Here is a 13,187-nt window from a genome sequence, read left to right on the forward strand (position 1 = left end):
GGGGAGAGGGTCACATTTTCCAGGTTAAGGGGGGGGCGGGTCCCCAGAAAAAATTTTAGGTGAAAAAATCAAAAATGCTCAGAATCATCTGAAATGCTGAGAAAAGTGGGTTTTTTTAGCCATTTTTAGAAAAATCATATTTTGCATATTTATGCATAATTATGCATAATTTTAATTGCCTGGGATTTTAAATACTTTTAAATGTCAACATGCACTCTAAATCTACTCGAATTTCGAGTGTGCCGTTGATAAACACTGTTGTCCCATAATGCAATGCGTTTTGGAAAACTGCGGCGCTGGAAATTTTTGGGGGAAAAAAATGGTGGACGGTGACAAAACCTAAAGCCAAACCAGCAAGCCAACCCTCATCTGTGTATAAATACAACACACTATCCATCAAAATTGTATACTATGAATATTAGTACACAGAAGGTACCACGTAGTGTTGGTATGGATTTGAGAGACGCCCTTGGGACCTCGGTCAGCCCAGCGTGTATAGATGGTTTTTCACCTTTAGATGGCAGCAAACTCACAAAAGATCGTATAGGGTTTAATTGCTCTGTATAATCCCTTTACTGATCTTTGTCCTCTGCTTAAAAGAGGAAACACGTGGTCTTTCACGTGACAAGTCCTGCAACCCATCTGTCATGTGAGAAAACTGTTTCGAAATGCATGTAGGCTAAAATGTAGAAAATGTCCATCCGAGAATTATCACGCCCAAATTCCTGAGAACTGGTCCTTTAGATGAGTATTTTATCTGAAAACAATTTTTATTATATTATAGTATATTATATTGATATTATTTTATATTATGTTACGTTATATTATATTAATATATTATATTACGTCATTTTATATTAATATTACATTATATTACATTATATTAGAGGATATTATATTGATATTATATTTTTATATTATGTTATGTTATGTTATATTATGTTATATTATATTATATTACTTGACATTAGAGGATATTATATTTTTATATTATGTTATGTTATATTATGTTATATTATATTATATTAATATATTATATTACGTTATATTATATTATATTATATTACATTATATTAGAGGCTATTATATTATATTTTTATATTATGTTATGTTATATTATGTTATATTATATTATATTACATGGCATTAGAGGATATTATATTTTTATATTATATTATGTTATGTTATATTGTATTATATTACATTACATTACATTATATTATATTATATTATATTATATTATATTATATTACATTATATTATATTATATTATATTATATTCTACCATTGCTGAACTTTTACTTGTCAACATCAAATCTCTGGTGTGTGTCTCAGTCCTGCGCTGTCTTGGCATCCCGTCGCGGGTGGTGACGAACTATTATTCTGCCCATGACAACGACGGCAATCTGAAGACTGACATCCTCCTGGACGAGAACGGCAAGATCGACCGTAAAAACACCAAGGATTCGATCTGGTACCTTCAAGGCACAGCCGAGCCATTAAAACCCAGCGTCCAGTTCAGAATCTCGTGAAAGCCATACGGTGTATTGTTCAAGTCTGGATTGGTTGATCTTACAAGACACGGCGGCTCCTCCAGGAGCGCCCCTGACACTCGCTCCTGTGTCTATTTGTAAGATCTACCTGGAGGTCTAAATGAGAATGAGATCTACCTGCAGGTCTAAATGAGAATGAGATCTACCTGCAGGTCTAAATGAGAATGAGATCTACCTGCGGGTCTAAATGAGAATGAGATCTACCTGCGGGTCTAAATGAGAATGAGATCTACCTGCGGGTCTAAATGAGAATGAGATCTGCCTGCGGGTCTAAATGAGAATGAGATCTACCTGCGGGTCTAAATGAAAATGAGATCTACCTGCGGGTCTAAATGAGAATGAGATCTGCCTGCGGGTCTAAATGAAAATGAGATCTACTTGCAGGTCTAAATGAGAATGAGATCTACCTGCAGGTCTAAATGAGAATGAGATCTACCTGCGGGTCTAAATGAGAATGAGATCTACCTGCGGGTCTAAATGAGAATGAGATCTACCTGCGGGTCTAAATGAAAATGAGATCTACTTGCAGGTCTAAATGAGAATGAGATCTACCTGCAGGTCTAAATGAGAATGAGATCTACCTGCAGGTCTAAATGAGAATGAGATCTACCTGCAGGTCTAAATGAGAATGAGATCTACCTGAGGGTCTAAACGAGAATGGGATCTACCTGCGGGTCTAAATGAGAATGAGATGTACCTGCAGGTCTAAATGAGAATGAGATCTACCCACAGGTCTAAATGAGAATGAGATCTACCCACAGGTCTAAATGAGAATGAGATCTACCCACAGGTCTAAATGAGAATGAGATCTACCTGCGGGTCTAAATGAGAATAAGATCTACCCGCAGGTCTAAATGAGAATGAGATCTACCTGCGGGTCTAAATGAGAATAAGATCTACCCGCAGGTCTAAATGAGAATGAGATCTACCTGCGGGTCTAAACGAGAATGAGATCTACCTGCGGGTCTAAATGAGAATGAGATCTACCTGCAGGTCTAAACGAGAATGAGATCTACCTGCAGGTCTAAATGAGAATGAGATCTGCCTGCGGGTCTAAATGAGAATGAGATCTACCTGCAGGTCTAAATGAGAATGAGATCTACCTGCGGCTCTAAATGAGAATGACATCTGCCTGCCGGTCTAAATGAGAATGAGATCTACCCACAGGTCTAAATGAGAATTAGATCTACCTGCAGTTCTAAATGAGAATGAGATCTACCTGCAGGTCTAAATGAGAATGAGATCTGCCTGCGGGTCTAAATGAGAATGAGATCTACCTGCAGGTCTAAATGAGAATGAGATCTACCTGCGGCTCTAAATGAGAATGACATCTGCCTGCGGGTCTAAATGAGAATGAGATCTACCCACAGGTCTAAATGAGAATTAGATCTACCTGCAGTTCTAAATGAGAATGAGATCTACCCGCAGGTCTAAATGAGAATGAGATCTACCTGCGGGTCTAAATGAGAATGAGATCTACCCACAGGTCTAAATGAGAATGAGATCTACCTGTGGGTCTAAATGAGAATGAGATCTACCTGCGGGTCTAAATGAGAATGAGATCTACCTGTGGGTCCAAATGAGAATGCTGGAAACGACTTTGAGCACAAATGAAATATCAATTTGTCATTTACTTTCATTAGTTATGATGTTTATTAGGAGGCTGGATTAAATACGCGGGACTTGCTTTACCTTTATCAGGAACTACCATTGCTGGAATGAGTGCTACATGTCCAGACCAGACCTTCCACAAGGCTTTGGAGGCTGGCAGGTTGTGGATTCTACGCCGCAGGAGACCAGTGATGGTGATGTCTCTGTCTCTCGCTCTCTCTGTCTCTCTCTCTATGCCTCTCTGTCTCTCGCTCTCTCTCTCTGTCTCTCTCCTGCTCTCTCTCTCTCTCTCTCTATGCCTCTCTGTCTCTCTCCCCCTCAATCTCACTGTCTCTGTCTCTCTCTCTGTCTCTCTCGCTCTCTCTCTCTCTGTCTCTCTCTCTGTCTCTGTCTCTCTCTCTGTCTCTCTCGCTCTCTCTCTCTCTGTCTCTCTCCTGCTCTCTCTCTCTCTCTCTCTCTCTCTCTCTCTCTCTCTCTCTCTCTCTCTCTCTCTCTCTCTCTCTCTCTCTCTCTCTCTCTCTCTCTCTCTCTCTCTCTCTCTCTCTCTCTCTCTCTCTCTCTCTCTCTCTCTCTCTCTCTCTCTCTCTCTCTCTCTCTCTCTCTCTCCCCCTTCCTCTCGCTCGCTCTCTCCGTCTCTCTCTTTTTGTCTCTCTCTCTCTCTGTTTGACCTCTTCATATTCCAGCGATCAGTTGGAATATGACAGTTCTGTTGTGTCAACATGTTCTCCACCACCAAACAGAAAACATGGCTGAAAAGGATTTTAGAAACTGATGTTGTGTTGCCTATTGGTACAAGTGTTTTATGAACTTGGTCTGACATATCTGCCTGCATGCCACAACAACTTTGCTTCTTATGTAAACTCGCTGCTGCCGGGGTGTCCGGGTGGCGTAGCGGTCTACTCCACTGCCTACTAACACGGGGATCGCATGTTCAAATCCCCGTGTTACCTCCGTCCCTACAGACACAATCGTTCGTGTCTGCGGGTGGAAGCCGGATGTGGGTATGTGTCCTGGTCGCTGCACTAGCGCCTCCTCTGGTCGGTGGGGGCGCCTGTTCTGGGGGGAATAGCGTGATCCTCCCACGCGCTACGTCCCCCTGGTGAAACTCCTCACTGTCAGGTGAAAGGAAGCGGCTGGCGACTCCACGTGTATGGGAGGAGGCATGTGGTAGTCTGCAGCCCTCCCCGGATCGGCAGAGGGGGGTGGAGCAGCGACCGGGACGGCTCGGGAGAGTGGGGTAATTGGACGAGCACAACTGGGGCGAAAAAGGGGGGTGGGAGCCCCTAGAAAAGCATTCATGAATGGAATAAATACTTAAATACTCGAGTGACAGAAAATATCAAGTAGCACATTGCATGCACATTTTCAGGATTGTAAGTTTAAGTTCTGGTCTACCAGTAACTACCCTCCCTTTAACTGATCATTCACGGCCATGTGCTGGCTGTCAGTAACCGTGAAGATGTGGTAATGGCGGTAAATGGATCCTCACTCTGTTTCCCTGCCGTCTGCTCAGGCATGTACAGGTGCGGCCCTGCCTCCGTCAAGGCCATTAAGCATGGCCAGATATGCTTCCCGTTTGACGCAGCCTTTGTATTTGCTGAAGTGAGTACCTCGAGACTTTGCACGTTTCCATTCCTGGTCTAAAAATGACAGAGCGATCTTGCTTGGAGAGAGCCTGCATCCAGCAACACGTGTCAGTCGCTAGCCGCTAGGCGGCAGCATGTTGAAGGCCGCCCCTCGTCTGTCTCCCCCACAGATCAACAGCGACGTGGTCTTCTATTCTCGGAGGAGAGATGGCACCCTGGAACCAGTCAAGGTGAACCGGTCCCACGTGGGCCGCATGGTCCTGACCAAAGCTCCAGGGCTGGAGAGCCGCCGTGACATCACGGAGAACTACAAGTTTCCAGAAGGTGGGCAGCTGCACAAAGCAACGCAAAATGCCGTGATGAAATTCATCAGACACGTTGTCGTGGCTAATTCCTGAACACGCCGTGGGGGATGTTCCCCTGCGTTTCAATGAATAGCTGAATAGTCGAACAAATGAAACGAAGTAACTGGGATTAAAACCCACTCCCCGGTTGGTGCCACTTGATTTTTACCACAAAGACAGGTGAGCGACACACACGTCGAGGTAGTGAACACTTGAGCAAAGTGTGTAACTTTTACTACTGCATCTTTAAAGATGAGTGAACACACACACACACACATCAGCCATGACAGCAAACCAGGTCAGATGTCCCGGTTGGTCTCCACGGTCTGAGCCCTTCCTCCGTATGTCTGATAGCTTCAAGTTTTCACTGTGATTGGTAGATATCTTAATTTAAAAGGAAACATCTTACCAACAAGGGGATCACCGGTTCGAATCCCCGTGTCGCCTCCGGCTTGGTCGGGCGTCCCTACAGGCACAATTAGCCGTGTCTGCGGGTGGGAAGCCGGGTGTGGGTATGTGTCCTGGTCGCTGCACTAGCGCCTCCTCTGGTTGGTCGGGGCGCCTGTTCAGGAGGGAGGGGGAACTGGTGGGAGTAGCGTGATCCTCCCACGTGCTACGTCCCCCTGGCGAAACTCCTCACTGTCAGGTGAAAAGAAGCGGCTGGCGACTCCACATGTATGGGAGGAGGCATGTGGTAGTCTGCAGCCCCCCCACCCCCCACCCCGGATCAGCAGAGGGGGTGGATCAGCGACCGGGACGGCTCGGAAAATAGGTTAATTGGCCAAGCTGGGCAATTATTCATATAAGTTGGGCAAAAATTGGGCGGCACGGTGGCGCACCTCACAGCAAGAAGGTTCTGAGTTTGAACCCCGGGGTGGTCCAGCCTTGGGGGTCGTCCCAGGTCGTCCTCTGTGTGGAGTTTGCATGTTCTCCCCGTGTCTGCGGTGGGTTTTCTCCGGGTGCTCCGGTTTTTCCCCCCACCATCAAAAAGACATGCATGTTAGGGTTAATACTCCTGTCTGTGCCCCTGAGCAAGGCATGGCAAGATGAACTGGAGTTGGTCCCCGGGCGCTGCATGGCGGCTGCCCACTGCTCCTAGCTGCACAGCTAGGATGGCTTAATTGCCACAGGTTCAGTCAAGACCTTTTGGCATCCCCATCAGCAGTCCTCTAACAAAGACCTTAAAGTTAAGTAAAGGACAAGTGACGGCCCTTCTACTTGTCTGAGAACTGAAGATGGTGGGATACTAGAACGACTTCTCGCTGTCCCGACTCTGTGAACGGTGGTCGTTTTCCTCGGTGACCCTCGTTGCGGATGTAATCCGTGTTCCGGGAGAGTTTGCGGGTTATGTCGTTTTGTTCGATTCCTTCTAATCCCTCGTGTCCCGTGGTGACCCAGGTAGCCCAGAGGAGCGCACTGTTCTGGAGAAGGCGGAGGAGTACGGCTGCCACCGGGAGAAGTCCAACCCCCCCGTGGCCGACGTGGACCTGTCCATGCCGTCTCTGGAGGTCAGCGTGGGCGATGACTTTGACCTGAGCCTGGAGTTCAAGAACCTCAGCGGCCAGCGGCGCACCGTGGACACTTTCGTCACTGGGAGTGTGGTGTATTACACTGGGGTGACCTACGCCGACTTCCTGTTCAGCGGTCCCTCTGTGATGATAGAGCCCAGCAAGAGTGAGTAGGGGGTGGGGGGTGGGGGTGGGGGGATAAACACGTGTGTGTGTGTGTGTGTCTTCTCTTGGATCACCACCTTGCCGTGGTGGAGAAGCCTTCGTGTACCGATGATCCCAGGAGCTATGCCGTCCAGAGCTTGGCCCCTGGTAGGGTCACCCAAGGCGGATAGGTAGATGAAGCATGATTCAACAAGGACCTCAACAGTGGAACTGGTGGAAGATGTCTCCAGGTCACAACGGCAGTGAAGGTGGATGAAGGCTGCAACAGAGGGTGGTCCCCAGTCGTCTTGGTTCTCCATGCCATTGGACCACCTGCCAGGGACCGTGTGGTGGCTACAGGAGCATCGGCCACGCCACATAAAAAGCTGTAGCACACAGGCGTCCTCCCATTATACGGCTCCGGGATCGGCCTCTACACCCACCTGAAGATCCAGAGGGACCCAGAGGGAGGACGGTCATACCCAACCCCGAGTGACCACCGGTGATGATGGTGTGTGTTTGTGGGTGTTTATACGCACAAAGCGGGATGGTAATCTCTTACAACCAAACAACCACTGAGTTCTCTTGGGAGCATTTTCTTGAGCTGCAGGATTTTGGATGACGGTGCTCTTGTAGCTCGTACCCCAGAGGTCCGTCAGTCCATCCTTGCGGTCGTAGTCGGGGCCTACATCAGGATGGGGCTGTTTGTCAACACATCCATGAGAGAGGTGACCTGCAAGTGGAGTGCTAGCCCTCAACTCACCATTCCCACCTTCACTGACAATAGACCCACCCCTGGGAAACCTGGGTTTCCATAAACCAAGATCTCAACAAAGATCTCAACAAAACTTGCAGGCTTTATCGGGCTGGGGCCGGGCTAGGGCTGGAGTTCTCGGCCCGTGCAGGGCTCTACACCCAAAGCCCTGGAGGGTGCTGTTGGTGACTGCAACAGCCGGCAGCTCTGCAGACATCCCACCGTGTTGGACTCTAGAGCACTCAATTAACTGACGGGGGGAAGTCATGACGGGATCAGATTTAGGTCTCATTCAAGACGTCCAGCCATCCATCCATTATCCAGACCGCTTATCCTGCTCTCAGGGTCGTGGGGATGCTGGAGCCTATCCCAGCAGTCAGGTGGGGAGACGCCCTGGACGGGCCGCCAGGCCATCACAGGGCCAAGACTTATTGGAACTCAAAGAACTTCCAAAAGCGCCTTTAATCCTCCAACACGGGACCAAATTAGGATTAAAAATTGTAATTTTGCTTTTCTAAAACAAATCTGAACAAACTCATCTACCTCAGAATGGGGTTTTTTTCGATGCTATATGTCCATTTCCTCTATGGGTGGTTTTGAAAAATTATAAAAATCATAATAACGTGGGGCATACGGGTGGCGTAGCGGTCTATTCCGTTGCCTACCAACACGGGGACCGCCGGTTCGAATCCCCGTGTAACCTCCGGCTTGGTCGTATGTCCCTACAGACGCAATTGGCCGTGTCTGCGGGTGGGAAGCCGGATGTGGGTGTGTGTCCTGGTCGCTGCGCTAGCGCCTCCTCTGGTCGGTCAGGGTGCCTGTTCCGGGTGGAAGGGGGTCTGGAGGGAATAGCGTGATCTTCCCACGCGCTACGTCCCCCTGGTGAAACTCCTCACTGTCAGGTGAAAGGAAACGGCTGGTGACTCCACATGTATGGGAGGAGGAGGCATGTGGTGGTCTGCAGCCCTCCCTGGATCGGCAGAGGGGGCGGAGCAGCGACCTGGGTGGCTCAGAGAGCGGGGTGATTGGCCAGGTACAATTGGGGAGAAAAAGGGGGGGGGGATCAAAATAATGCTGAATGACGTGTCCAGAAAACAAGAGTCATTGGTTTTTCTGCATCAATATCTCATTTTAATTTTTTCCACACTTAAATAGAATAAATAGAATACCTCCCCCTGTGTTTTACTTACTAAATATGATTAATACCTATATAATAATAATAATAATAATAATCTTTTCCACTGAAAAACAATCATACGTTCAAATTAAATGTGGTCCATCAGAGATCAAATAGCCACAATTTGCACAAATATGGATTTATATGATTAATAATTAAGATTATATTTATTGCATAAATCCTATTGGGTAACTATTGTATGTAGATAATAAAACTCTGCTCCCCATTTTCTAACAGAACTGGAGGACTAACTGGATCCCCCTTATGTAGAACAGCTGTCTTTAACATGAAATATGTGAATATAAAAAATAAAAACAGAAATATGTGAACAACTACAGTTCTGGTCCAAAGAGCAAATACAGATAAAATGCCCTGGTGTGTGTGTGTGTGTGTGTGTGTGTGTGTGTGTGTGTGTGTGTGTGTGTGTGTGTCTCCAAGGTACTAAGGAGGTGGTGCAGGTGCGTTCGAAGAGCTACATGAAACATCTGGTGGAGCAGGCCAACCTCCACTTCATCGCCACTGGGAAGGTCAGGGAGACGGGCCAGATCGTCACCGCCATGAAAGTCGTTGCCCTGCGCACTCCCAAAATCACTGTCAAGGTCAGTTTCCGACGAGCTCAAGAGAACCATTTCATCCGGTCCCGGGTCTGGCTGGACCCAGTGTATAGCTACTGGTAGTTACTTGTATTTGCAGAACATTTGCAGACCAGGACACGCCGAGCCGGTGAGCAGAGGTGGACGGTGCGTCGGCTGCATGTGGGTGGCGTCGCCGCTAACATGGCGGCGAGGCCCAGTCCAGGGTGCTGACCCAGACACTCAAAAGACGGTCAGATAAAGACAACGGCTCCTATTGCCGGGTTGGGGAGCAGGTGAGGAACTGGGATTCCAGCCAGCAACCCGGGCCGGTGGTGCACCGGCCAGGAGAGGGGTTAGCTGGGGCGAAGCACGGGGAAGAACGGGGCTAGCAAGGGCGTCGAGGAGCAGACAGGGGAAGCAGAGTCCGGGAAGACACACGGGGGAGGGGGGGGCAGGAGCGACGAGGGAGCGGGAAGACGAGCACCCCGATATCCCCCCTCTCTTGTCTACAGTAAAATGGGAAAACTGCAAATAGCCCAAAGAAAATGTTCAGCCAGTGCATTTATTTGAATCCCCCATCTCAAAACACGTGTATACTTCCCTGTGGAAAACATTCAGTTAAAATTCAAAAGTTCAGCTATGCAGACGTCATCACATCAAGCCTCTTCACAGCATCAGTCCGTTGAGCTGCAACACCGCGATACTAAAATTAGCATAGCGGTTTTGCACTGACTTGATTTCCCCCATCCCGGGTTGAAATCCTTTTTAAAATGTTTAACCATCCACACTCTTTATATCCCTGCTTACACCCAGCATTCACCACTTATCAGGGGCGCCGGAATGGGGGGGGGCAGGGGGCCATTGCCCCCCCCCATTTTTACCCTCTTTCCACATTTTTTTAAAGTCAGGAATCCCTGTATCCCCGCTAATGCCCCTATATTGCAATACTTACGGTAAAAAGCCGTTTCACTCATTCCCGTCCACTCTAAGAAATTAGTTTAGGCTAACGGAACAAGAAATGTTTGTATCTAATCCCACACGCGCCGGCTGGCTTCTGTTTGAATTATACCGCCACCTCGTGGGCAGGCAGCAGAAAGGGTGGGATTTCGAAACTGAATACAATGTATCGCTTGAGCGCTCAAGCGCAACACAGCACGCTACATTGAGATGCCAAACTGCAACAAAGTAACAAGATGGGGCGGACACGTGTCTTCAGTAACGCGCTTTATTGTATTAAAACCGGAAATACAGGCATATTGAGCTGCGCTCCGGTGGGCTCTTACTATACAGTACACCCCTGCACACACATACGTGTCATTGTTGCCCCCCCCCCACTTCTGCCACTTCCTGTGTATTTCTGTCATCTTCAGCAAAGGTACACGTCAAGACACAGGGTTTGCCTAAATCGTCTATTGTGCTCGCTGCATGACCTCTGGCTGGTGTGTGTGTGTGTGTGTGTGTGCAGTTGTCGGGCGTGGCCAAGGTGAATGAGGAGATGATGGCGTCTGTAGAATTTACCAACCCCTTCAGCTTCAATCTGGAGAACGTCTACATTCGCATGGAGGGGCCAGGGATAATGCCACCCAAATCCAAATATTACAGGTAAGCAAAACTACTTTGGAAAATGTTGTGTGTCTGTGTGTGTGTGTGCATATGGTAAACATGTGTGTATGAGTAGCTACCACGAAATCAAACATGGATTATACTTTCTCTTCATACTGGCTGACGTGGAGGAATTTTGAATGTACTGAATTGACTAAGAAATTGGCAGGGGGCGTCCGGGTGGCGTAGCGGTCTATTCCGTTGTCTACCAAGACGGGGATCACCGGTTCGAATCCCCGTGTTGCCTCCGGCTTAGTGGGGCGTCCCTACAGACACAGTTGGCCGTGTCTGGGGTTGGGAAGCCGGATGTGGGTGTGTGTCCTGGTTGCTGCACTAGCGCCTCCTCTGGTCGGTTGGGGTGCCTGTTTGGGGGAGGGGGAACTGGGGGGGAATAGCGTGATCCACCCACGCGCTACGTCCCCCTGGTGAAACTCCTCACTGTCGGGTGACAAGAAGTGGCTGGTGACTCCACATGTATGGGAGGAGGCATATGGTAGTCTGCAGCCCTCCCCGGATCAGCAGAGGGGGTGGAGCAGCGACCGGGACGTCTCGATTGGGGAGAAAAAAAAGAGGGGAGGGGGAATAAAAAAAAACAAGTCCACCAGACTTTCGCTTTTCAACCAAATTTAGCACCGTTCAGATTTCGTTTCCTGGATTGGTTAAACTGAGGGTGAATCGTTGTCTCCCCCCACAGTCTGATCGCCAGTGGCACTGCCCTGACCTGGACCGAGTTCTTCACCCCGAGGAGGGCAGGTTCCACCCGGCTGGTAGCCACCCTGGACAGCCCCGCCCTCAGACAGGTGTACGGCACGGTGTCAATCACCGTGAAGGCCTGAGGACCGGCGCAGGAGCACTGCGCCACGTCCCTAGGTCAGTTACTGGCCAAGCTTAACTCATCAGCTATCGCGCTTGAGTTTTTAGAAGCCGCTATATTCTAGCCAATATATACAATCTGCACCTTTTGAAGAGCTTTTTTTTACTACTTAAATTGTGTTTTTAGTTGTAACGATAATGAGGAACGGTCTGTAGAATGAGATCTCTTCCCTTTAAACATCACGCTGACCGATGAGGTTTTACTTGATGCGTTCAATTCGCTCGATGTACTCCAGTCAAGCTGCATTTTTAATGAATTGTCGATGCCTTTACGTGATCAGCACTATGAAGTACTGTTTTCGCCCCTTCGTGGTACCTGGAGAATGTTTGTACGCTGTCTTTCTGTGCAAAAACAGAAGGAAAATATATATCAACTAAATAAAGGGCTGATAAATGTCAGGTTTTGTAACGTGTCGCTCTATACTGTGTGGTCGTTGGTGTAGGAGTGTGTATGCACAGGTGAACGTGAGGCATTCATGCTAAGTGCTTTGAGTGGCTGTTGCAACAATTCTTCCTCTAATTGCTGTGGTCTTGGCCTTGCCAAAGCCGTGGAGGGCCCTGCAGACCTCTCTGAACGTGGCCCCTGGTAAAACGACACCTGTTCACGTTTACCGCTCAAATTCAGGAACCAGGAACATTTGTCGTTTCATTTCACGCACCTGCGCACACGACGTGACACGAAATATCGCTTCCCCCAGCCCACAGCAGTGCAACACAAAGACAAAAACACGCATCCAAACTACAAGAACTACAGAAACTTACAAAAACACATATATCCAACATATCCACAGCAACAAAATAAAGTTCACTGTTCAAGAGAGCGAACGCCAGCCAGGATGACTGTCGGAACTGCCGGTCTGCATGGGCTAGCAGTTAGCTTAGCCTGCCCCGCTTCCGCGTCCTGTCAGACCGCCCTCGGTGTTTCCTCCTCGGGCGCAGCTCCAGGCAGGGCCGTGGTCCCTGGGCCCACAGGGCGCAGTAGACCAAGCTCTCCCAGCCGATCCAGCGCCAGCTCTCCCAGCCAGACACCTCCGACACACCTCCCGCACTCCACACGACAACACCAAAAACACAGTCAAGGCCAGGTGAGGCCACCTGCAGACCGTCCTCGGTGTTATTGGAACTGCCGATCTGCATGGGCTAGCAGTTAGCTTAGCCTGCCCTGCTACCGCGTCCTGTCAGACCGCCCTCGGTGTTTCCTCTTTGGGTGCAGCTCCAGGCAGGGCCGTGGTCCCTGGGCCCACAGGACGCAGCAGACCAGGCTCTCCCAGCTGATCCGGCGCCAGCTCTCCCAGCCATCAGACGAAGACATAAACTTAGACGCAGAAGTGGACAAAGACGCTGCACGGATGGTACTGGGTGAGACCGCTGCAAACGTGAATTTGTGCTGCCATCTCAGTCCACAATATGATTACATATTTTATGTAACAGGTCGGGCAGGATTGAATCGACAGTGAGCT

The 13,187-nt window shown here is 48.7% G+C and overlaps 1 protein-coding gene across 1 annotated transcript; it reads left to right on the plus strand.

Annotated features, from left to right (window-relative positions):
- The first annotated feature begins 319 nt into the window (after positions 1–319).
- f13a1b (coagulation factor XIII, A1 polypeptide b) lies at positions 320–12,126 on the plus strand. Its single transcript, XM_056300221.1, has 9 exons — positions 320–329; positions 1,336–1,474; positions 3,255–3,358; positions 4,678–4,766; positions 4,921–5,074; positions 6,493–6,768; positions 9,116–9,276; positions 10,718–10,854; positions 11,549–12,126. The coding sequence occupies exons 1-9, from the start codon at positions 320–322 to the stop codon at positions 11,688–11,690; spliced, it is 1,212 nt and encodes a 403-aa protein (XP_056156196.1). The 3' UTR covers positions 11,691–12,126.
- Positions 12,127–13,187: the final 1,061 nt, after the last annotated feature.

Source organism: Lampris incognitus, chromosome 20 (assembly GCF_029633865.1).
Source record: "Lampris incognitus isolate fLamInc1 chromosome 20, fLamInc1.hap2, whole genome shotgun sequence".
NCBI lineage: Eukaryota > Metazoa > Chordata > Actinopteri > Lampriformes > Lampridae > Lampris > Lampris incognitus.